The sequence below is a fragment of the Gavialis gangeticus genome, unplaced genomic scaffold, assembly GCF_001723915.1.
Source record: "Gavialis gangeticus isolate Ggan-Ray unplaced genomic scaffold, GavGan_comp1, whole genome shotgun sequence".
NCBI lineage: Eukaryota > Metazoa > Chordata > Crocodylia > Gavialidae > Gavialis > Gavialis gangeticus.
This window is the reverse complement of record NW_017729024.1, coordinates 98,168,622-98,195,579: the sequence shown is the minus strand read 5'-3', so window position 1 is coordinate 98,195,579 and position 26,958 is coordinate 98,168,622. Positions and strand designations below refer to the sequence as shown.

Here is a 26,958-nt window from a genome sequence, read left to right as displayed (position 1 = left end):
GTAGGTAGCGTTCTGGGGTACAACTCAAGCTAACTTTGAGGATTGCACTCAGCTATTGTCAGGATTAGCACCAATATAAGAATCAGTTTAAGATTAGATATAGAAATTAAAGCAAATGAGTACAGAGACCTATAGACTATTGCCATCAGTGTCAGATATTACCCAGTGGTTTAGCTTTCTATTGCCAGAAGAAAAAAAAAAAGATTTATTCTCATTTTCAGTTGTTTGTTCCCTGGTGGTAGTAGCAGGGTCAGAGCGCATTGGGGGTAGTACATGTTGCCCTTGGAGAGGGAAAAAATACCTCCTGGGCATGTCTACAAGAGACGTTTACTGCACAGTTGACTAACTGGCTGTGCAGTAAATGTCTTGGCATCTACACATGCAGCCCTATTAGGCCTGAGAAAACTAATTTACTCTGCAGCAGGATACTACTTGTATTTACAAAACTTGCGTTTAAAAGAAGTCCTCAGTAGCACACATGTAAATGCTGCCCAGCTGGCTGGGGCATGAGGGTGCTTCAGGGAGGGGGCTGCCTGCCAGCTAGCCCCACAGTGAAGTTCCCTTGTGCCCCAGCCAGCCCTTTCACAGCATGTTGAGCCAGGGGGACCAGCCTCCACCTCAGCTCCATGTGGTGCTCGTGAATAAACTGGAGAGCTTATTGCTTCCCAGTTAAATTGCTCCCAGCCGCAACATTGTAGCACGTGCATGGAGCAACTAACTCCAGAGCAATAAGATCTGCAGTGTATTAGGTGCTGTAATTGCCTGTGTAGATGCTCCTGCTTTTGATTAGTTTTAATCTGACTGGAGGTTTAAGATAGGATGACAACGGTCCAAAAAGCTGCATACTGGAGTTCTCATAGCAAGTGATTCACAGGAGGGTGCCAGAGAGAAATTTCTGTGATTCCATCTGTGAGCCAAGATGCTGAAAAACAAGGATTGATGGTGCTTGTCATAATTTCCATTGTTCTAAAGAAGCACATCAAAACCCATTTGTTTCCCTCAGAATTTAGATCCAAGGCGACAATGTGACAATGCAGAGGCACAGTGATAGGGGATTATAAAACAGATTTGTAGGGAAATTGTAGTTTGGGTACATGCTCTTGTAGTTCCTATTTTTTAGATATGGGTATTTGCCTGTCTTGTACGATTATGTGCATGTTCATCTCTGTAAAGCACACAGGTGGAGCCTGAGATACTCTAGATACCTGAAAGAAAAAAAAGACAGACAGACAGTATTAAACCCTGTAACGTGCATGTGCGAAGTTGCATTTTACTCATTATTTTAAATATTCTTATTTAGATGGAAAATTAGGCTTTTTGTGATACCTTTTACTGGCTCAGCTGTAAGGTTGGGAGAGCTGTTGGGCAAATATTCAAGCATCAAGTGCCCTTTCTCAGGCCATGTTGTTATTGCCATTGCTGTCATTGTTGTTGTTATATTTGGGTGATAATGGTGTCTAAGAAGTCTAAAACTGAAGTAATTAATTTTCAAATAAAATAAACACACATAAAATAGTCACAGATACACATATATACAGTTGACTGCAATGGAACAGAAGAAGCCTCCGAAGTATATTTCCCAAAGTGACATCTGACTTGGAGTGCTTGAATTTTAGACAGTCAGGGTCCAATTTCCAGAGGTGCTAGCCAACTTTGAAGTGTATGGAAGGACAGAAATTACAAGTACCCATTCCCCTTTAATATCAGGTTGGACTGATAGAAAAAAACAAGAGTGCTGAGGGGAGCAATTCTCTTTTACTCATTGAGAGGTTCATTAAAAGATTAGATAATGAAATTCTCTTGAGACGTAGAACTCCTGGAAGTAAGACCCACTTAGGGCCAGTTACACTTCTCAGGTACATCAGTATAAGTCTATCAAAGATCATCTAGGACCAAATCAATCTTGGATACAATAGAAGGAACACACACAGGCACACACATACAAAAAAAGGTTCAATAGCTTGCAAAACACTATTAAATCTATGATGGCATCTAGAAACCTTTCCAAGTCATGGGCCAGAACAACCAGGCTCTGGTCCGATGTGGGCTAGAGGACTTCTATGGTGCATTAGGAGGTAGGAGGCTTTGTCTGCACCCATGCCAGTGCCAGGGTCAGGTCATGGAAGCTGCACCAGGACCAGGCAGCTGCTCCTACATCACTGGCACTTCTCTCCCATCAACCCCCATTTGCAGCCCTGGTACTGGTACAGACATGGCATGGGGAAAGTCCCCCACATCTGGAACACTAGCAAAACCCCCAGACTCAACGGACTGGATCCAGTGGCTCTGCAGGTCAAATGCAGCCTGTGGGCTGTATACTTGCAGATCTCTGCATTATGAGAATGGGAGACAATACAGTAGGAGTAAATGAAAATGCTTTTGGAAAGATTTAAAGAGATGACTAAAGGGTAGTACTGTGAACAGACTTAAGCATACAGGTACAGATTGGGATTCTAGCTGTTGTGTTCTTGATAAATTATTAGGAAAGCAATCTAGTTCCCATAGTAACCAGAGAAAACACAAAGGAAAACTTCATTTCTTAAAGCCACCCCTGATGATGAATAGACTGGACTTTAAAAATACTAGAAAAATTATTATAAGGACCCTCTTTTATCTCCAAGTAAATCTTCCTTGAGAGGTTAATCTTGCAGGATAGGTCTTAGATTTGCAGATAATAAGACTTGTTTGCACAGGCTTCTTGAGTGGGAAATGCAATCTGTGCAAAAAAAAATAATGCCCAGTAAACTTGGAATAGATTTCATCCCCTCCCTCCCAGCAGTGATGTTTCTGTTTAGGTAGAACATTAGATTCAATAATTTTATCTTTCGACTCTATTTTAAGATGAGAGCTCCCTTGGAGGTTTAAACTCTACTGACACCTCACAAGAGTCAGTAAAGCAAATGCTTTATTTTTTGACCTTTTCTTTTGAAGTGAAATAGCATTCATCCTCGGGGCAAACCCATTAAAATAAATTGATTTTCCCAAGAGGCCAGTCATTTCTGCAAATTCAGACATTTAGTCTCCCCAGTTTCTCCAGCCTGGACCTGTAGAGCCAAATCCCTGTTTAGTATTCAAAAAATTGTTCAGCCCTAGCTTCTGGGATCACAGGTTTTGACAAATTTTGTGTGCCAAATTATGCTTTCATTGCATGGGTAAGACTCAGTCAACTTCACTGGAATTAGTACAACTGAAATCAGCATTTGGACTTCTAATTATTTGAGAGTCAAAGCCTTGTCATTAGGAACTCATTAGTTCTTTGAGCTTCCTATTAGTGCGGGTGCAGGATAACATTCCTCATGGCATGCAAAGCCATCTAAAGTCTAAGTTCTCACTAGAAATGAAATAATAAAGAAGAATTTGTTGCTGATCTGTTGCTAGTGTATTCTGCGGTGTACTTGAAGAAACATGTTTTTAGAAAGTTCCTGTCTTCAACTTTCCCTCACGTATAATATCAATGACTCTTTCAAATAGTAAAATAGGTACAAGCACTGGTTTTTGGCCTTCATGTAAGGACGAGCACCTGTAGAACCTCTTACTGACTAGAGGGGTTCAACATTTCTGGGATTAACTGCACGTGGAAGGGAACGTTCCTATATGAGTCCTTCATGCATATTTTTCATAGCAGAGGAAATGGTAAACTTTCCACTAATTCTCTTGTCCAAGATTTGGACCATATTACTGTCATTCAGTATGCTTACATATACTAGGTGCAGCTACACATGAAATAAGTGCACCTGAATAAACTCCTGCACAGTTTGCTCCAGAGTTTATTGCTCCTGGGCACAGCGCTTACACATGCACCCAGGACCATAGCACATTGAGCCAGGCTGGTGCAACCCTGGCTGGCAGGGGGTCAGCCTGCCAGCCTGGAGCTGCTCTACCCCAGCTCATGATGGGTTGCAGAGGGGCTGGCTAGGGCACAAGGGTGCTACTGTGTAGGGCTAGACAGCAGGCAGCCTCCATAATGTAGTACCTCATGCCCAAGCAGCCCTGGTCACCATCTACATGTGCATTGCAGTGCACTAAGCTCCACCATAGGATAGTATTTGTGTTGGGCAGTAATATCCTACAGCAGAGTTGATTAGTTTACTCAGGCCTAAAGCATCACATGTGTAAATGGTGACACTTTACTGTGGAGCTAATCAGTTAACTCCGCAATAAAGCACATGTGTAGATGCCCACGCTGAGTACTGCCTTACTCAACAAGTAGACCTATTTATTTCAGTGGAATTACTAATGGAGTATTTTATAACATAAAAAAAAGTATCAAGTACTTTATGCAAAGGTAATCAAGACCAAATCTTGCCACCCTCTCCATCAGCATATATATGTTTCTGTAGATTGTAATTTCTTTCTAAGATGAATTATAGCCTTAAGAATTATAACCTTAATACATATAAAATGCACTTTAAAAATAATGCATCTGCCAAACTACTTTGAATCATTGTATTATATTTCTGAAATGTCCAAGAGTATTATAATTTGTACTTTCATTCAGGATAGTTATTACCCTTTTTTATTCTATATTTAAGTCCCATAATCTCCAGACAAAGCCTGACCCACCATTTTGAATGCCTTTGATTTTCCCCTAGTTTATTTCAATGTCCATTGCTCAACTACTGCTCCTACTTCGTGAATTCTCAGGGTGTTTAGCCTTTAAATTTTAGGCTGCTTTTATTTTTATTGAAGTATTCTTATTTTTTACGTCAATAGGCACAAGATGGAATCATTAATTCCTCTTCCTAAAACAGTGAGCAATAATACTGATGTGTGAGATCTGTCCCCTTATTACCACTTGTCTGAAGACTGCAGATCCCACTGCAGTGTTTTTACAGTCTGTGATGTGAGGGGTTAGCAGCCTCTAAATCAAATTATTTTTCCAACTATGGTAAATCAACACCATCAGCTCAATGGATGCTGCTCTCTCACCTCAGCCTCTCCTCATTCAGATCCCTGCTAAAGTTTAGATCTTCCCTGCTGCCTAAAAGCAGTGATTTTAATCATCCTTAATCCCCTTCTAAAATACCCTCTGCAAATTATTGGACCATTGCATGTAAAATATGGGAAAATGGCACAATCTTATTTCTGTAATCTTTGCCCTTTTTAACTGATTTTACCCATTCATTACTACTTCTCACTGCATCATGATATCAAACAGAACAAATCTTTGGGGTAGTTTGTTTTGTCATCCAAACTACCACAGTGATGACAAGTAATCTTGCCATAACACACGAAGAACATAACTGAGCATAGAGCTGGACAATAACTGTTTTTTTAATCTAAAGTCTAAGTTAACTAACTAAAAAATTAACTAGCTACACTGACTGATTTGGGTCAATATGAACCAAAAAGTCTTGTTTTGAAGAAAATAAAAGAAGTATAAACCCACTAATCAACCAGCCAACCCAGCTATTGAGTAAAATGGAAAGTTTCACTTCAGTTCTGAGTTTAAATCTAGAAAACAAACATGGTTTTGAAAAATCCTCGATTTATTTAGAATTATATTCTGTTTTGTTTTTGTTTTTTTTATTGGGGGGGGGCAGCAGGGCAAAATCATTTGACATTCATTTTGAAATTCATGTTGAACTAAATCCTTGTTGTTGTTGTTGTCGTCAGTATTTTTCACCAAAGGAAAGGAGTTGGAGAAAATATTTCACTTCGGTTCTGGTGCGAAGAGGAGAGCTGTCTTAGGCAGATGGTTTCCTACATGCTTTACTGGCCTCTCAAGGCCCAAGTTTGTAACTAGATCTGAAATTTCTCCACAATCTAGAGAACTAGTTAGGGTTCATCACTAGTCAAAAGTCCTATTATGATTGGAATGTATATTTCAGGTATTTTAATTGAAAGGCCATAAAGTAAAAAGAAAACATGTTCTAAGGTAGTTAAATATAATTACACTCATCAGTGACATTACAATTCCTAGTCCTTCTTTTTATATTATTGTGTTATTGTTCAAAGGAATGTAGAAGGCAAATAAAATCTTACAATAACTGCTGCAAATAAGCATTTACTAACCCTTGGTCCTTAGAAGGAAAACTGCAGCATAATATACAATAATTTCTAGCCATTACATCTAATTAAACTGGAAGAAGAGCATAAATGTAAGATATATCCAAGCACTGAATCCCCACAACTCCTGATCAGAAAAGAAGTGAAGAACACTCAGCACATGCCAGGGCTCAAGGCCAAGTCAAATTTTCAAGAGAAAAAATGTCTTAATTAAAAAATAGTTAAAAAACAGGAAATTAAAATTAAGATTAAGGTTATAATCTAAGGACCTGATCCTGCAAACATTTACATATACACATACCTTCAACTCAACACTTCAGTAAAGATGACCCATAGCCGTTAAGAAAAGCACATGTGTAAGTCATCACAGGATTTGGGTCTGTTTTGATGGGACTTTGAGTTTGAGTGAGTGAGCGCTGCTCATTCAATAGAGAAAATTCAGTATAGTAAGCATGGTTTCCAGAATCAGATTCTGGCCAAAAACCAGGAATAGGCAGTATAGCAGAACAATGACAGGAATTTCCAAAACACTCTGGAATTCATTTTTAATATTATATGAATGTATGTTAAGCCTCTAAGTTAAGACTACAAATCACTTGCAGCTCTCTTTTACATATTCAAACATGAATATACCTCCAGCACAACAACGTTATGCTTGGAACAGTAATACCCATACTTCCTTTCTGGAATAGGAAAGACAGTAATCAAGGTCAAACCAGAGACCTCCAAGTGAAACAAGAGTTTCTGTCTTTGGACCAACAGTTAATCATTGAATGTACCTTCCTGTATGAATTATGTTTCTGCTGCACATTTTCTTCACTTCAGCCTTCTGGTTCAGGAGTACGTGGGAAAATGTCAGTTCATTACAAAAGGACAAGAGAAACCAAACTACTTTTTTCCATGAACTCTAGGTGATCCTTTTTTATCTAATACCTTTGTAATGAGACCACAAAAATCAATGTGAAATGTTCACATACATCTGCTTGTAGAATTTGGCCTTACAATTTAATGGATGAAATCTTGGTAATCAATGGGAGTTTTATATTTGGCTTTAAAAAAAATGAGGGATGAGGACGAAAGTAATGGGAAATAATACCTTATAATACCTGGATAAGATACAGATCAATCATTAGCAGTCACATGACAAAAGAGCCTCATGGATCTTGACCCCTCTCCTGATTTGCTCAACTTCTGGAGATTAAGATCTCTTATAGCTACCCACTTGGGAGAACATACTGACATCCAGCCCAGAATACTTTTGTGCTTGTTTTATCCAACACTGATTGTATTAGTTTGGCAGATTTTAAAATTGGCTACTACTGTAAAGCATTGGATATCAATAAAATCTTGCAGAATAGGGCCTTTTCCAAAAATGGTTTCAAATGAGAATGTTATAAAGGCAGGTACCATATTGAACAGTTAATTCAGTATTATAGAATTGAGAGAGAGTTGTACTTTATTTCTGCCTGACATAGCAGAAATCAATGCCCTTTGGATTTCATTTTTCCCTCATCCAAGGTTAATTGATCCTAACAATTTTAACTCAGAAGTTCTAGCTGTGCAAACAAAATGCGAGCTTTCAGTTTATAGCCATCTTAATTTTTCAGAGAAGAAGTAATGCCATGACGAATTCTGACAAATGATTTAACAGTCACCAAATAAAAACTGTACTCCAGTATTATGATTTAATGACAACTGAAAATTTAAATATGGGGTTAGATTCTTGAATCGTCTTTTGTCAGGAAAAAAAATTACAGATGAGAGCTGAGTTTGTTTGATTTAGCTTTGACAATATAAACCCAGAATTTACTCTAAATGACAGAAAAATCAATAATTAAATTATTGGTATTTTCAGAGAGATCATTCTCCCAAGTTCAAGACAAGCATTCCCTATAATTTTCTTCTTACAGTTTGTTAGATAATTCTGCAGCTTTTTATAAGAATTTTTCAGACAGCTTGTGATTTGCTGCTGTATAGTGAAGCAAAGACGAAGGAAACAAAGGAAATACAGGAGTGTTACATACATGCTTTCCTTATATGCAAAAACCTGCCTTGATTAATCAAAAATTTATGAACTAACAGCAATGTTATATATACTGGCAGGGATAGCAATCAACTTGGAAAATGCCTTTTGGATGAAATTTCCTTATAGAACTCATTACTGCTCTCAGAAACCATGCAAAAGGAGCCCTGGGCAAACCAAATAGCTTTCATTGATGATAAAATATGTATTTCCAGAGAAAGTACTTACATATTTTAATAATATTTTCTCCATCAACATTAAGAAAACCTAATCCAAAAAAACACTGAAGTTAAGTGGTTGCTGGTTCTATTTATGATGTATATATTACAGAGCATATTTGCAACAAATAGGCAACCTTTGTAGGAAAAACCTCACATTTTCATGAACAAATTGGCAAATGTCTGTATAAAAACATGTTGCTGCATGCTTAGCTATTAGCTGTGTATTTATAAGATGCAATACATGTACCTGGAAATACTGTGGAGCCAGTAAAAATAGGGTAATTGAAAACATCCTAAGAGAACTGTTAAGTATCAGGAAATTAATTACGGGTATTTAATGGCCAAATATGTACAAACATTGACCATGGGCTGGTCTCTGCACTCATGTCTACCTTAACCTAGGGATTCAAAAGGCAGTTTCTAGGGATTCAGAAGTAGTTTTATTGTAATACTGATGACATTCTAGATACTTTGGTGGTAAAATAATAAAAGAAGGGGCAAAAATCTCCAGTCCTATCTGTTCTCTTTGGGTAGTTAAGGAGACAAAAAAGGAAGTAGAAGCCACCTACCACCTCCCCATAAGCAGCACTAGAAAATATATATTTGGGGAGGGGGGGGCAATGATGACCCTGCCCCTCCCTGCTGCAAGGATTTTCTGGAGTCGGAGCTCACTGGTATTGTGCACGTAACAGCAGAGGAGCATGTGGCAGGGGTGCTGGGTGCGGCACTGTGGTGGCAGTGGTGCTGGAGTTGCTGTTGCTGGCCCAGTTTGGGGGAGCTTAGCCCCATTAGCCCCAGCCTTCCGCCACCTATGCCATTCCCACTGTTGGACTTCCCTTCAGGCAAGAAAATTCCCAATGAATCTAGGGAGGAGGGAGGGAATTAATTCAGAAAAACGAAAGTCAACCAATAATATGTATATTTTTTCATTAAAAAAAGGGTTTTCCCCCTAATTTTGCCCAGCTCCAATGTAGACGTGTGTTCCAGCAAATGCACACATCATACCTTTTAAGAATCTAGCCTTTATTTGTTGCCTCATGGACACTCAAAATGACTAGTCACTCGAAGATTTAAGCAAGAAACTGTTTTTGAAATGAAAGGTCTTCAAAATATATGGCAATTCAGAGCAAATATATCACTTCAGGCCTACCTCTAGTAATTCCAACCTCATAAAAATGATTACATTTTCAAAATTGTGCCACCATTTTGTTTTGAACAACTCAGGTAACTTTGGGGGTGTTGTTTGTTTTTTCATTTCAGATGACCCAAAAAACTGTACATCGTGCATTCACAACTATTACATGTAAGTACAGCTCTCTGTTAGCATCTACAGTTTCAGAAGCAAAACCCATGCTCCATTTGAGAGATTACTGGAAGTTATGCCATATCCATTGGCTTCATGGCTACTTGTTGAACAAAAACGTATTTCTAGAAGCTTTAAGAAGGGGAAAAATATGGGAGTGTAAGGGTAGCATCACAAAACTTTATAGCCCATGTTAAAGATTAACATAAAGAATGGCTGATTTAAGGACATGGTACTTAGTATCTTCAGCTCTCACCAGCTATAAGAAGAGCTGAGGACAGTTAGCGCCAAACAGACCCATACCAGCAGGAATGTAAACATATAAGCCTGCATACAGAGACCTGGCACCATACCACAAGTAAAAAACAAAGCTGGACAACTTCCAGTATAGAAATACACATTACACAGATCGACTAGAGGCAGTAATCTATCTGCACATTTCCCCAAACGACCAGCTGTTACGCAACAACTGCAGTAAATGAACACACTAATTGGGAACACAGTTGCATGCTTTAATTGTTTAAAAAACAAACAAGACTATAGGAGAACCTTAATATTAATAAATCCGACTTGTTGTGGCTTTAGGGTAAACTAAGTAGTCATTTTGTGCTTGAGTAATACATTTCCTAAGGAATTATGCATGTTCATTACAAAGAGAATAGACCTTCCCCACATTCTTGTGCATACACGGCTGCCATCCCTGCGCCGCTCCTCCCCCCCATACACACACAGAATATGAACTCCAGGTCCTGAAAAAAGATTTATATAAAACTGGCAGGGCATGTTCTCCCAACAGGTATAAGCAGTACTGCTATAGAAACTGCCCGGGGAATACCTACCCTGATGAAAAAGCTCAAGAGTGCATGGAATGTGCAAACAACTGTGGCAGCTGTGATGAGCATCAGTGCTTCTGGTGCAACAAAGACTTTTATCTTTCAGGTAAGCACAGTAACATGTATTGTACACATACAATAGGATCTGGAGGCTTGCCTTGGAGGACAAAATATGAATCCCATCTTCTGGGATGCCCTAGCACCTTCCATTGAAGGACATGGAAACTGAGGGAACTCAGCACCTTTGTAGAATTAGGCCCTTTGTGTAAATTCAAGGCATGTTTTGGTTCAGAGACCTCCAAATGTTCAACTATGAAATCCTGCTTTTTTTTTTTAAATGAGCGTTAGCATCCCTACTCACTCTGAGTGCATATAGGAAAATATTTCTATTTTATAGTGCTGTACGAAATGAGGTGGTTTCAGTTCACAGAAAACCATGCAAACCTTTTTTCACTTTAAAATGCATTATGCACCTTCTAATTTCACTTTGACTTTCAAATCTAAGTAGAACAACAAGCCCCAGCACCGGAGCAAAAATTCAGTTAAAACTACTGAAGTTCACATCAAATTCACACACAACCAAGAATTCCTTATAGTTTCATAACAAAACTGTCAGTCAGTCAAGGCTGTCAGACAACACTGCCAATGTCTGAGCCCCTCAATTATGAAATACTAGCGTAAGATTTCCTTCATGCTCCAGTACTAAAAGCTATGAGGTATAAACTGCTTCATGCACTGTGGTGTTAACTTTAGGTAACTTTTATCCTAGCCTTGGCCCAAGTACATTATAAGCTCCTTCTCCTCCTATTTTTAGCTGGGAAAAACCAGCAACTTTTCTCATCTCTGCTGCATGAATTGCCACTTTTTTAAATGTCCATTTAGACCTAGGGCCAGTTCCTTCCTGTGCAGTTGTATTATTGGGAAGAAAGTCACAAACTATTTTTCAGTCGTCACCATCCACAGCCATAACTGATTGACTTAGCAAAGGATTTGTCTTGCTTGCTTGTCTAAATTTATCACAGGGTTTTATGCTGCTAACTGTTATTTTGGTACTTTGATATTATCTCACTAGTATCCAAGTGCCTTGCTTCAGGTTTACTCAATACTGGCTTCACATTTGCTGAAAACTAGAGGTTTATTAGAGTCTCAAAACCTTGATCTAGAGTTGAACATGGAATTTTTGGATCTTAGATTTTTGTTGGATTCATTTTTGCTAAAGGGCTCAACTGTGAAATTCAGATCCAAATTTAAAGTTTGTGCAAGACTACAGAAATTTAAAGATTTGGATGAAGTCATCTGTATTTGAACTCAAAAGTGTTGGGTTGAAAGTTGTGTAAAATTGTCTAAGACTGCACTGAGTTTAGCTTTTGTATTGCTCTCTAAGGAGGGCTTAAGGAGGTTTACAATAAATATTTCACACCCCTTCTACTATTCTGCCTGCTTTTCTAAAATTGCCTCTTTTCTAAGAGAGCTTAGAGGCATGCACCTTCCTCCATCCCAGTCAAACTGCACAAGGTTTCATGTCAGATTTGTGATGTTTCTCAACTCTAAGATTCCCACTTGACTTTGATTTATTAATTTCCAATTGATTTTATGGGAATCATATGGCTGAAAATCATATGCAGTCTTTCAAAATATTCTTAATTTCCAAAAAGGTTGAAGCCTACATAAGGCAAACTAGGAATTAAACCTCAGAATTAATCCTTAAATGTGGATTATTCTCAGTGAGTGCATCTACACGTTTATTAATGTGTAGTAGTTACTGTGCATTTAGTTTAGCACTTCCTTAATGAAATTCTACCTAAATGCACAGTAACTACAGTTACTGCACAGTATCTCCAGTGCACATTTTTTTGTGGTGGTTACTGTACAGTAGCCTAATAACACTGCGCACTTTGCATTTTTGGTTTTTTGCATTCTTTGGTTTTTGACCAGCATGCTACTACACGACGTTATCAGGCTACTGCGTAGTAAGTGTCTCTTGTAGACACACCCTCTGTTGCTCTTCCTCTGTATACCCAGGATGGACAAGGGTGGAATAGCATTTCTAAATCTCCAGTTTGGGGTACTTGCTCTGTTTCAGCAAGATCATGGCTTAATGGCTCTATATCTTTTTTAAAGATGGGATATGTGTGAATGAATGCAAAGCTGGTTTCTACGGTGATTATGTTACTGGAGCATGTGAAGCATGTCACAAGACCTGTGCCACATGTGAATGGTTCAACTATGATGACTGCACCAGCTGCAAAAAGAATTTCCAGATATACCATGGGAGGTGTGTGAATCCAGATAACGAACCACTGCTGAGAAAATCCTGGAATGGTACGTTGATATATATCCTCTGATCTCTGTCACTTCATCACTGTGTACCACTAAGATTAATGAAGAAGTTTGAAAAGGAGCCCCATTCTTCTGTTTCTAAAGTCCTATAGCTTGAATAGGACTGACTAAGAGCATTTGATCCCAGGGTTAAAGGCACCACACAGAAACAATAGAGTTTTTATACAGCTTAAGTTGTATAGGTCCTGGTTTTTTCAACCTTGTATTGGCCTTCTGCACCAGGATGAATGTCACCTGAAGAGAATTGGAGATTATGTTGTAAACAGCATAACAGCTTGTAAGTAGTGTAGTAGGGGGGAAAAAAATCAGGCATCATGATATAATGGACTGAACACAGGATTTGGAGCTGGAACTTGAGGTTTAGCCCTCCCTTTGTCCTTACTCTGTAACCTTAAGAGATTAATTAACAATAGTAAAATATTTCTAGAAGGTAAGGAAGGTGATATATCTAAATATTTTTAGTATTATTGAAGCAAATAATTATTTGTAGCACATCACTTATTTTATTATTTTGTCATTTTTTCCTGTTTAACAACTACATGAAAACAGATCACAATACTCTCCCTTTTTTCCAAAGTAAACAAGTTATTTACTAGTTTCTTCAGCAAATTTATTTTGGTCAGTAGACAATTAATGAAGACATCACTGTGAATATTAATAATTTGTATTCTGCTCCATGTTAGTAATACAAAATGCATGAGCCTGATCCACACAATCAGAGAATAAAACAAACCAAGCAGTATTAATCATTATTTGTATTACTGAACATATTAAAAATAAACTGGAGAGTCACAAACAGTCCAACTCAAAATTTACTTTGGAGTCAAACATATTAATTTGGACCTAATAAGCAAATAAATTAACAAAAAAAAAATACACAACAAGTAATGACACCTGGAAAGTAGGTTTGATATAAATTGTGTTATTTCACAAAATAGAGGTATTATTCCCCACTGTATCCATAAGACAATTGTGTCACAGGTAAAAGACTGAGTCAAAGAAAGAATAAGAAATCAAGTTTCCCTCCTTCCAGGCAATCCAAACCGTTCCTTACATTTGCAAGTGCACAAGGCACTTGCCAACCAGTACTATCCTTAGCCATTTCCTTTAACCTGTTCAAGGCATTTATCTGTAGAATGACTGATTTAGTCATTATTGTGATGTAAATGTCCTTCTGGATCAACCTCTTTGGAACTGGGACCATCAAAATAAGGCTTATTTAGATAGCTGTGTTCTCAAGATATGGGTAAGATAAGTCCACTTTCTCATTTGTACTATTGTGCAGCCCTTAGTAATGGGGTCTGCTTCAATACGTAAACATTCCTTATATTGTCTCACCAAAGTACTCAGTGTATCTGGATTGGGCATTTGCACTGAAGCTGTTCTTTTGCATACACTTCGTACTAAGCCAGGGGTATCTGGATCTTGGTACTAAGCCAGGGGTATCTGGATCAGGGACTCCTCCTGAGGCAGCAGCAACTACAGTGGGTCCAGGACAGGCAGCAGCATGGAATCATGTTGAGGTGGCAGCATGGGTCCAGGAATGTGTAGCAGCATGTGTCTGGAGGCAGAAGCGATCATCCAGGGGTGTCATGGGCCTGCATTCTGGTGGTGGCACTAGTCCATGGGGCTGCCACTAATGGCCATATTCATCAGGGTCCAGGGACCCCAAATTCTGTTGCAGGTTATGCCCCTTATCTTCTGGTACCCTGATGGACTACCAGTGGACCTGGTGGCATGGTTTTATGGGCTGAATTATATTTGACACCTGTGCTCCAACCCAAAGATTCATCATTTAGCACTGAGGCTAATACTATGAAACTTCCATGTTGGTGTGAGCTTCCAAAACAGCAGTATTTGCCTTACCCACTTGAGTTGATACACAGTAGATGCAATCAAGATTTATGAATGATGCTACCCAAGAAAGTAAAACACAACAATTCCCAAGGCTACTTCTTCTGAAGTGATAGGGTTGTCTCAGGACACTTTCTTTACTTTTGCTTTTGACTTGGTGATAAGTTGTTCAAGTGCTGTGATGAAACTACTAGTCTTTTGCTCCATTTTGGTTTTCAATGCATTTAGGGGGCAGATATCTGCAAACTGCAGACCTCCAAGTATACTATCTATCCATAGAATGATGGTTTTCATGTCAGAGGTCTGTCACATAAAAGTCATTTGCTTTTCTTGTGAAAACCTCACATGACTGACTCCTATTGAGTTTGTGATCCTTCATTTTCATCATTGCAAGAATGGGTAAGATGAAAGAAAGTCAGCTTGTTCTTGCTCTCAGTGACAGTTTTTCATGGCAGGAAAGAATTAGGACTGGTACAGCTCCCCAGACAAAGAGCTGTATCAGTCATAGTTTTTTCCTGACATGATCATCCATGGTAGACAGGTTGAAAAGTAGTGGTCAAACAAAACCTAGGATCACCCTCCCCTTCCCAGTCTTAGGACTAGAAGATCACAAAATATGAAGTAATGCTTTAACACAGAAATATTGATGAAGGGTGTAGCAGCATATATAAGGTTACGGTAAAAAGAGAAGAGCAGGACAGTGGACCTTTGCTGTGGCTGCCTACTAGAAGACGTAAAATCAAACTCACTGTTAGATCCTAAGATTTGTGGGGAGTGCCCACTTCTCTGATATAATGAAATGAAATATATGGCTTCTGTGATGACCAGGACACAGCCAGTAATCTGGCCAAAAGTATTTGACCCACATTGTTTAGTTCGGTAATGACTATGACAGCTTTAACAAAGGCATCTTGCCTTTCTTCTATGAAAATGCTGAAGTGAGAGAGGCAGAGTGTTGCTAGACTTTACATTTTATTCACAAATAATGAGGCCATTGTCTTCAGCCCTCTGGAACCCATTTGAGTATATGGATATGGACAGTGCAATTTAAAATCCTACCAACCAGTTTAATAACTAAATTGATCAATCAGATTGGATATGATGGTTCACAACCAAACCCTGTAAGTCTTATGAAGCGAGACTTGTTCCACTTTGCCTCCTGGATAATAAATTAAAAGGCAGCATGCTACAAGATGAATCAATGCAGAGACTGAATTTCTTTTGGGAGGCTGATGCATCTTGGTGAAGATGAAAATCTCTTTCTGGGTGCAGAGGACACATTTTTTCTAAATTCCACTTCTTGCATAACGATAAATGAAAGACCAGTGTCATGAATTTTCATGAGCCCACATACCAATTCAGACATTCTACAGAGAATAACTCTAAAATAATACTAATTTTGTGGGTATTCTGGTGGGCAAAATATTCCATTCCAAACTGGGAATCATTAATAAGTCATATCATGGCCTGAAATAAAGAAGCAGATATGTCTGGCATCCAGACATTTAAAAGGGCAAGCCAAGGAAAAAAGAAAAAGAAAAAAAAAAGGTTGAGCTCTGTGTTTGTAGCTTGAAACATCTGTATTTTATCTGGTGTACCAGATGATGAAATGATTTTGGAAGCCAGGAGACATACTAGTGTAGGCTTGATTCACCAAATGATTACACATACCCTTTCAAGGGGACTAGACATTTTGTAAGCTGCAATCAGGTCTTCATTTTGTCAGTTCACTATAAATACCACACCCCAGGCTTGTGTGTTGCACAGTTACACAGCATAGCCTAATGCATTCTTTTGTGAGGTGCAAAGGAAACAATGGGTGTGGGCTTAGATCTGTTTCTACGAAACATCCAAGAGGGAATAGTTACTTGCAATTTACTCTCAGAAAAGGCCCCAAAACAACACTGTAATTAACTATGCAAAAGTAAGCACATATCTAGTACACCTCATATATTACAACACATAATAGAAATAGCATCCATTGGCTGCAGTTGGATACTCTTACGAGAAGTCATGAGACAACTGCATCATCCTTCACACTTTTTCCTTAATGCTACAGTAAATTACATCAATTAAAGATGTAACATGCTCAGAGAGGGTTGGTTGAAAGAAAAAAATATTCAGACACTGCAGACTTAGAGGAAGTAGGGGCCAAATGCATAATTCATCATAGAGGCTACCTGTTTTGGGGTGTATGGAAAAGCTGAGAAGAAGACCAGGAAAAAAGATTAAATGGATAGAGAAGAGAGAGATGGAGAATATGCGATAGGGGCAGGTCTACATCAAAAATTATTATGGACATTTAGAAAGGAAGATGTAGCAGCATAAGAGACATTAGGAAATCTTTTTAAACAACATTCATATGTGGATTTTAAGGTTGTAAGAGGCAGGAAAAAGTTATTTACTAACCCATATAATCTTTGTCAACCGTCTTGGAGTTGCATGGAGATTTTATATTCTAGGCATTTGTTTGTAAACTAAAGTTATGGTTGTTACAAGATAACTAGATTGGAAATTAATGGTTACTGGGGGGCTGTGATTTACCTCTCACCAATCCTACAGTACCTTTAAATTTATAATTCTCATAAGTCTTTGAGAGAGATCGGATAGGTTCTAGTATTTTATTACATATGGATATTGTTTTCATTACATTTTATTATGTCTTTGTAATTGTAATCATCTTTTAGAGATATGTGGTTTGTTTATGCATTTTTATTCATGGCAGTATCATTTTTGCAAGGCCAGTAGCAGAAGCAGAATAAAACTTAACACACTAAATAGCATCCCCACTGGAAATAACTGGATCATATTCAAATCACATCTTTACTACGCAGTGCACAAACTAAACAGGTCACCTTCTAAACTGGAATGTGTGCATGGTTACAACAGCCCTACTAGTGCAGTTTGTTTTAGACTCCTCACTGCAACAATGTACCATGTTTTGTGGTTAGGACTGCAAAAAACATTGACATAGAAACACAGATACTTTAGTAGAAGCTGGTATATTTTTAATTAAAAAACAGAGGCGCAAGTATAAATGTGGGTGCTAATTTGATATGAAGATCAAAATTTAATCATTTTAATCCCTCTCATTTACCTGAATACTGTCTGAGCATGTGGTCCCTAAATGAAAAAAAACAAGATGGCTTTGATAAACATGAATTTTAATGGTTAGATCCTTCACTGTGGCTAGGGACAGACATTCTAAAAGCCTGAATTGATTCAATCTTTCCAGGTTAGTCTAACCTACAAAGCTTGAACCAATTTAGAGGTGGATAGACATTCCTGTTTCATTCCAGAAATTCAGGTACATGCCTCCAGTGGCTCAACCTAGAAACCAGGGGCTGTTAAAGCAGCCCTACCCTCTCTTCCACAGTCCTGAGCTGAGAGCGGGGCATGGCCAGCCCCTGCAGGACCTCTGATTAGGGAGGTCAGCCTGCACCATCCCAGGCTTTTCCCCACTCACTGCTCAAGGGGTGGGAGTGTTTCCAGCCCCCAGCCCCCTGCTAGCACTCTGAGGCAAGGGGGCATGGAGGGGCTGCAGTGCATGCATCTGTTGATGATACAGATCTTTCCAATCTCCCTCCCTTCTTCTTTATACTATCTGCAGCAAATTGACAGGCAAGCAAGCCAGCAGTGGGCTGATAACAGTGTTTATCACCCAATCAGCAAAACAGTTGCCTCTCTCCATTAGTTCAAACTCTTCTTATACAGCTTACTAGCTGACCTGTTGATTACCTCCAAAAAGTTTTAAGTGGTCACTGGTCTGTCTGCCTGTCCCAGTGAAATGGGAGACACACATACACAGACATCTCTCAGCATTAGCTAGCATACCACATACCTAAAGTTGTGGGGCTGGGATCTGTGCTGCGGGAGATGAGAGGGAGGGAGGGAGGGGAGGGGGATTTCCTGCTTGAGCAGCAAGGGCAGGGGGTTGGGTAGGAGGAAGCCAGGCAGACCCTGCTGTGCCTGGAAGTCTCTGCCGGAGCTCTGGATAGGGGGCAGAGGTGAGGGACCAGCTCTGCTGTGGAACAGAAAGCCCTGTCCAGCACAGAGAGCATGCTGGGATGTTGGGGGCATCTGCTTTCACTTTAAACCAGCAAGGGTTCTGGGACAGACATTGCATAAACTGGTTTGATCCAAATCAGTTGAGTCTGATACTACATTCAACCAGGTTTATCTAAAACTGGTTTCAGCCATTTTCAAACTTGTTTATGTACACTGCACATCTGTTCTGTTACAGGTTTAAACCAGTTTCTGATCACTTAAGCTGGTTTATGTGTAATGTCTGTCCCTAGCCTGTATGGATGAAGAGTAAGTTATGTGCATAAGCATCAAGCTGAAGAGAGATGAGCAGGACAAGAAGCACAAAGAGACTGTTCATCCTCTAATGCAAGTTCTCTTATGGCTGCCTACTAGGAAGATCAAAGAGAGAACTGTATATTTAAGCAGCTGTTTGAAGGCTGAGGACTGTATACTAATGTTTCTCTCTTCAGACATGCCCATTCACTGCATAGATCCAGCCCCTTTTTTCACCTTGTATTCTTAAGAGTAAGTAATAAGGCATGTGAAGGGTTCCAAATATGAACTTTTTCTTTTAATCTGTGTCACTAGAAATACTACAGTGACCCAGAGACAAAATAACTTTACAGACACTTGACTTCATTGGGACTAGAATTTTATTCAGTGCTGTCACTATTCCAATAAAATTTCTTATTCAGTGTTAGAAGAAATTAATTATTTCTGTGGTTCTTTAACACTGTCTTATGTCACGTTGTACAACGCTAACTCATTTTGAGAGAGTATAAATAAGAAAGAAGGAGAACACTAAAAAAAAAAAAAAAAAAAAAAAAAAAAATGGGTTTTTTTTTTTTTTTTCCCCTTTTACAAACCCAAACCATTTTTGGAGAGAAAAAAAAAAAAAAAAAAAAAAAAAAAAAAAAATCGGCTTTTTCATTGTCTTTCACTTCAGAAACCTCAGAACAACCTGAATGGACAGAGTGCTACACCACACAAGAGCTTAGCTCACAAAACAGCAAAGTAAAAGTTAGCTCTTTAGTTTTTGAAATAGGAAGTAAAGCAGCTAAATTTCCTTTACTGATGAAGGAAATAGGAATTAAATGCAACACTGAGCCACATTTTAGTCTTAGTGGGTATTTACATAGGTGATATAGTTTATGAGAAATCTAAGGAAAAACCATCATCTAATAAACCCTGAAAGTCTGATGATGTCTCTTTCCATTTTTTTAAAAATCAGAAATGAAACAGTAAATAGTTAAATCGTCAAAAAGCATCAAGCCAGCATCCTATTTATCTGAATAAAAAGAAGTAGCTCACATTTCTCTCTTGTCTATTATTTCAAGGCTGTCTGCAGAACCAGGCCAACATCATTGCACTGGTGAACATCTGGCTTGCATATTTAAGGTTCTCTGTACAGCCATCAGGGCAACAGACTTAAATTTTTTTTAAATGAAGGCTTAGATTCTGGAGCACAAGAGGATAGCCTTCACAAAACAACACGTCATAGCTAGAAGCAGATAGGAACTTGCCTTATTCAATGCTATCTCAGATAAAAGCTCCAGAGAAACAAACTTAGAATGCAAGACTAACAGCTAAAATGGGCAACTCTTTTCCTCTATTTCTTTTTTCACTCCCTAATCCCAAAAACTCTTTTCCTTCATACAGACAACTCAGATACCAATTAATTCTACTTCAGCCAGCCCTACAAGGCTTGACTTGCCACATGTCCAGAGTGAGTAATGTTTTTCAGCAACAGATGAAATGTTTTTATATGGCAGAAAATAGCCATTTGTTTTCAAATTACCATCAGTCATTAGAACAAAAGCCAAGCAAATATATTTTGTCAGTGGTCTGGCCAATTTTCTTGACAACTCTGCAAAGCTGTTCTGTTTATAAAAGCACTGTTCATAATATGGCAGGTGCTGTGCACAGGCATCTGTCATGAAACCTTTGCAGAATTTTAGAGGGCATTTGGAGCATATGTAGAACATTGGCCACTTTCTAAAGGAGAAAGAAAATTACATTTGAGAAGCAGTTAAACAACAGACTATCAAGAGCAGAGTTGGGCCCTAATTTTTAAGCTGGGTAGAGTCAATGGTTGTTTTGAGGCAGGGGAAACCCAAATCTAAATGACCCAAGTTAATTGGAAGCTTTTCATATCAGTACTAGGAAAAGTGTTCTTAAGAGAGGTGTATAAATATTTGTCGGACTGGAAAGTTAGAAGCTGCATTTATAGAAGTGCTGTGAGGCATATGAATCTCAACTGCTTGTGCACATTTCCCTCTGGTGGAAATTCAGACATACTACAAAAGTGGTTGGTCAAAAATAACCATAATCACACATGTTGCCAAGGAACCAAAGATGCAAGCTTTACACTGCAGTCTTCAGTACCAAAATATCTTCTTGTAATATCTTGTAAAAGAAAAAAAATAAAATAAATCAGTGTTTCTTAACGGCAAAGAGGGAAATGTTTTCAGAGAGATGAGAGGCTGTAAACCATTCTTCAGCAGCTGCTAACAGCCGCTCTGTTTCAGCCTTCTCCAACTTCTATTTGCACTATCCCAATGGCTCAAACAAGGTCAAGGTCCCATTATCTTGGCAGTGGATGCTTCTGTTATATTTAGTCTCTTTTCTTCACTCATAATTAGTATGCAGTGATACAACTTAAAAGAATTTGTCCTGCCTATGGTGGGGATATCAAAGGAAATAATATGAAATACTGAAAAGTGCGTGGCTGTTGAGAAGCTGAATTAAAATCTGAATTCACCCTTGAATAGAAAAAAAAAAGTGCAGATATTTTCTAAAGGAAATCAGAGCATAGCCTTGACATAAAGGGTTCCAAGGAGTTGATAGAGCAACTTGAAAAAAGCAATTCAAGTTAGCTACCAAGAGCAGATGGTATTCAGGTCTTTTGAGGTTTTAGAGGTACATAAAAGTGAGAAATACTAATTAATAATGTGGCTACACAAAAAAGCAATAATAATTCAAGATGATCAAAGAGGGCTTGTACAGCTACTTGTTAAAAGAGGAATCAAGGGGAATCCAAGGATTCCCAGAATAAGAATCTTGCCTCAATACCAAAGAAAATGAAAGACAAAACATTTAAAAGACAGAAAAGTAACAAGCTTGAAAAAAAATACAGGTTAATACTGCCAGCTTACAGAAGAGAAAAAATGATGCCTCACTTTTCAAGGACTGTTACCTACTAATTAAAGGTAGCCCTATTTTTTAAAAGGCTTTGATCTAGTTTACAATAAGACAGTATTAAGGAAATAAATAGCTACGAAACAAAACAGTAGCATCTTGTGAAAAAAAACAGCTGCCAGGAAGTAGGGTGCTTGGGGATCTCTTTAGACCTCTACTGTACTTTTTTTATTCATCTGAAGACTTCCTAATGAAGTTATCTATATATTGGTTTAATTAGTAACATCCAGAGCATTGAGAGAGACTCCAAATAGCCTTAAATAAATTAAGTAGCATAAGAACAGATGGAATTCAAGTTGGTTAAGTGCATGGCTATGAATACTGATAATGGTTTGTGTATTTCCTAGAGGGTAATGGATTCTGAACTTGTAGGATCCCCAGAAAAAAAAGAAAGCGTTGTTTTATAGTGCTTCTCATGATATCTGTCCAGCACCCAGCTCAAATTGAAATAAGTATTATGAATTACCCCATAGCACCTCTAGCTCAGGATCTAGAAATCCTACTTCCTGTCAAGCACCTAGCTTTTCAGAGTCTGTCTCCAAAAACAGTGACTATCAAGGTTATAAAGGCTTCCTACACTCCAGAGTCTAAGTGAGGCTAACTAAACCAGACTAGTTAAGGCAAGCTAAAGGCTAAATCAAGAAAGGAATACTCCTTCCCCTCCTTAAGGAACAGAAAGCTTTAGTCAGTAGAGCCCATCTCTCTTATAAATGTGTTGGGAGAATTACTTAATTTATCACAGCTGCCCCAGCCCCACTGCCCTCTCTGACAATCCATACATTTAAGGCATGCAGCTGTGGCTTTCCTGTTACCCAGGGAGAGATAGTTAACACTTGCCTCATCAAGGCTAAAGAAAAAGGTCTGTATAGACTCTCTGATGCCTTAGCAAAGTGATAGAAAATGAGACAATGTTTAATAATGGTAAACTGTATCAAACTCAGTTTTAGGCACCATGTGAACTGTAATACAGTCTACTTTAGACACATGTTTTTGCTGTTTCTAAGAAAGAATGGGTCCGGAGAAGGCAAGTGAAGCCAGTGTAAGGTATGAAGAGACTTATGGTTAAAGATAAGATAAAAAGGCTAGGGGTATCATACCTGGCAGAGCAGCTAGGATATTTTGCTATAGCTCTAGAGTTGTGAGTTTGAATCCTGCTCTATACTTATACTAAGGTTGTCCTCAGTTGACCTACGTGTAAATAGAAACTTGGCCATTTAGACTGGAGAGTCAAAGGTTACTCCTTTCCTATCAGCTACAAACATTGGATTACTTTAACCATGTCAGCACTATGGACCACAGAGGCTCTGGAGGATCTCTGACCTTCTGAGTCAGCCTGGGAGGAAGAGGAGTTAGATGTGGTTTAACTGAGTGTTTTCCAGTTATAAAGGATATAAGAAAATCAGCCTATCTCACCTTAATTTTTTGTCTCACAAGAGGATAATAAAGAATTCATGAAACGAATAAAAGAGGCCATGTATTTAGTAGTCCACATGTCCATGTTCATTCTGTGTTACTCATATTCACTCTTATTTGCTGTATATTCATGTTCTCATTTGCTCATTGATTCTTTTTTGAGGCCGTGAAATGGAATCAAGGGCCTTGGTAGGCCAAAGACAGCAATGGCTGAATGCTGTGGTCTTTACAGCACTTACTGTATGTTAAACACAGGTAAAGAGAGACATACAGATCTACTGATACAAAATAGAAGCAGTTAAAATACAAGAGGTCTAGAGGTCAAAGTTGACAGTGTCTACCCTCATCTTTAATAAGAAGAATTGCCTTGATGGGAGTCCTGCATGCCATGCTTCTTCTAATTTGAGCAGCCTTTTGTCAGCATTAGAATAAGGAACAACTTGCTGGTATCTCATGTGTTAACAGGCGACCCTTTGACAAATTAGGTGTGTTCCTCAGGCCCCTTGAAATCTAGTCTACTGCTGAGCAAAGTCTCTGCAAATACTAACTCAGGGTCTCAGGTTTCCCACTAGGAGTTAGAAGCCTACTTTTTCAAATTTAAGGATTCAGTAGGGAGCACACAAAGGAGTCTTCCTGCTGCGGAAGGGGCATAGATGGTGATGGGTATCAAAATAAATTTATTTTAAGGACTCTCATTCTAGGCAGTCACTTTCTCCCTTTCATATTTATAATTCGTTCCTATTAATACAACATAACAAAACCATAGTAAAAATTCTGTATTCAGCAGCAATCCACTAACCTTACTTGCCTTCTAGTGAGAATGTATCCACATATCCATAATCTATATACAGTAATCTTCTATTCTGCATAACTTACCTAAAATGACCAACAATAAACTAAAATGTCTTCAGCACCAAACAGTCCAAGTTATCTGATGATAACTTGTGTGTTTTATTTTATTACACTACCTTTTTATTCAACTTTTGACTTGTGTAGTTGAACTGAATCGCCGTTTTTCTCCTTGTTTCATTCTGAGGATTCTAGAAGTAGCTGTGCCAATAATTATGGGGTTTTTTTAACTATCCCTGAGTAAACCTAAACAGAAAAAATAGAAAAATTCAAAGATTGCCTGTTTGCCTTCCTAAAGGCATTGTTCTCCAGTAAGACTACAAAATAAGCAGTAGTTTTTCTTCCCTATACAGGCACACCGGAACAGAACCAGCCCTGTGATTCTTCATGTAAGACCTGCAGTACAGCTGCCAATGTGTGCACTTCCTGTCCTAAAGGTAAGTGGCATCTAGCTTCTTTGGGTGAGTTTGTAATATAGTAAGCTACACTTCTGTATATGTTTCATATACTATATATTGACAAAGGATATATAGGGTAATGAATGGTAGAAGTTTCTTCACTCATGTAGCATATTAATATATTTACTCAATTCTAAGATGAGGTTCCCCACCCCCTTTTAACATGGGACAGAAAAGCCCCTTGTCTTAAAATTGAGTATGAGGGCGGGGGGCAGAGAAGGACAAGGTTACTGCTTTGGCTTGGGCAAAAGCCCCTACCTGGGGTTGGGTCCACAGCCATAGCTGCTGCCTGTCCCTTCCAGCCACCTCTACATCCTGCCATCTCCCCCCTGCAGCCTCTTTTTCCCCTCTCCCCACCATGCAGCCTCTGCCTGCCCCTCTCCCTCCCCACTTTACCCCTGTTCTACACCCACAGGCTCCATCCACACTGTATCCTGGGACATTGAGTTCCAGCCCAGCCCCATAGCAGCAGTGCACAGCCCTTATAGCTGCTATGGGGGCTGGGCTGGAGCTATACTCAGTGACCCAGGCTACAACATGGATTGAGCAAGGGTGAGGCAGGGGAGGAAGTGGGGTGCAGAAGTTGGAAGGGAGGTGGGAGCAGAGGCTGGAGGGGGAGGGGCAGGAGGAGCAACAGAGGCAGAGGGGAAAGGGGGATGCAAGGCTGTGGGGTGGGAGGCAGGCAGTGAGCCAAGGTGGCAGGTAGTAGCCACAAGCACAACCTGCTTGACCTCCCTTTATCAACCCCACAACCTCCTGAGCCTCTACAGCAGAGGGAGGGATGACTTGAAGAGAACCCTCCAATATTTAGAGTCTATACATGGAAAATTATAACACATTTATAAATTTCCTATGTATAGAATCTAATTACTGGGGTCATCTAAAATTCAGGGTTGTCTTAGATTCAGGTAAATCTGGGAAATCAGATGTGCTATCTGCAGACTGATACTGAAACTACATATATTCAGGCTAGGAATAAAGCACACGTCATTATAAGCAATTGATATTTACCCGTTTCTTAAGGCATCTTGTCAATGCCTTGTTCACTCACCTAGAAGTTATTGGCTTGCTGAAGGAATTGCTGGGTGAAATTCTATGGCCTATCTATTCTGAAAGTCAGATAAGTGACTATGAGTGAGGGCTGAACGGACTTCTTCGGGGAAGAGCTTAAAAGAATGTTGCAGTTAAAAAAAATAAAGCTGAATTTTGGACTTACACAGTCTACTAAGCTAAGGTATCCAGTTTAAGAAAAAGAAGCCCATCAGTATGTGTTGCCAGCATAAGAAAAGCTCCAGCAATGTTTTGTTTAGACTTCTCACCTATTCGTTTTCCTTGGTTGGGTCTGCTGTATAGGGACATTTCTTTCCTTTGAAACATGTGTCAAGCAATGCCCTCAAGGAACTTTTGCCAACCCGAGAAATGGGAAATGTGAGAATTGCACAGACAACTGTGAAAACTGCTCTGAACCTAGGTACTGCCTAAAGTGCCACTCTGTCCCAGATCAGCTGTTCTACCTGCATGAAGGCAGATGCCTTCAGGAATGCCCAGAGTAAGTAATACTTTATTCATTCTTTAGCTTCTTTGTCTACATCAACCTTCAGGTGTTGTTATGAATTTCTAGCTCATTTCCATGGTTAAAACCATTTATTAAGCCTCTCTAAGGAAAGATGAATGTAGTAGCTTGACCATCCAAAATTACAGTATGCTTATATTTGATTTATGTTTCAGCTGGATAACATAATTTCCATTGCTCATAATAGAAGTTGCACGTGAGTGCAAGAAAAATAAGAGCTGTGCGTGAAGTCCCAGAGTCAATGGCAAAAATCACACTGACACCAGAATGTAATATGAGCAGTGGGCATGCAATGGAGCGACTGAGGGATTAATGGGCTTAACCATCCTGAGCATGCAAATGAGAATATTAATAATGCATTCCATTTGGCTTTTCTCCTGTTCAGAAATGAAGGATCCCATGGATCTTCCCCTAAAATAGATCAGGTTCCCCTGCACTCTCCATCCTGCTTATCACCATCTACCATTTCGATCAAACCTTTAATGGCTGCCACTTGATTTCTTCCTTCTAATAAAATGTGTTCAGCTCTCTCCTACACTGTGATATACGTGAATTCTTTGTATTATTTTTTCTTACAATTCTTGAAGGATTCTTTACATTCTTAATTGATTTTCCTGCCATTATTTTCACAACTGCTCACTGTGTCCCTTGCTCACTAGACAAGAGAGGGCCAGTAGAATGGATTCTGATTTTATAGACCAGAATAAATATGAAGAAACTACACTAAACAGATACTTCACTTCAGATCCAAGGCTAGTATGGAGGGTTTTCTTGCCTTAGTAGATTTTACCCTGTATTTCTGATACCTATCTCAAAATAATGCTTTAGCAGTGGTACAGTAACCTGTGTGTGTTTCCA

General features: G+C 39.0%; 1 protein-coding gene across 1 annotated transcript in view; it reads left to right on the top strand.

The window, feature by feature from the left end:
- Positions 1-26,958, top strand: part of PCSK5 (proprotein convertase subtilisin/kexin type 5) — a 461,635-nt gene that overhangs the window by 398,068 nt on the left and 36,609 nt on the right. Inside the window, exons 25-29 of the mRNA XM_019517436.1 lie at positions 9,514-9,556; positions 10,353-10,495; positions 12,511-12,711; positions 24,423-24,506; positions 25,881-26,076. Of these exons, the coding sequence (XP_019372981.1) occupies positions 9,514-9,556; positions 10,353-10,495; positions 12,511-12,711; positions 24,423-24,506; positions 25,881-26,076 (667 nt within the window). The remainder of the gene's footprint in view (positions 1-9,513; positions 9,557-10,352; positions 10,496-12,510; positions 12,712-24,422; positions 24,507-25,880; positions 26,077-26,958) is intronic.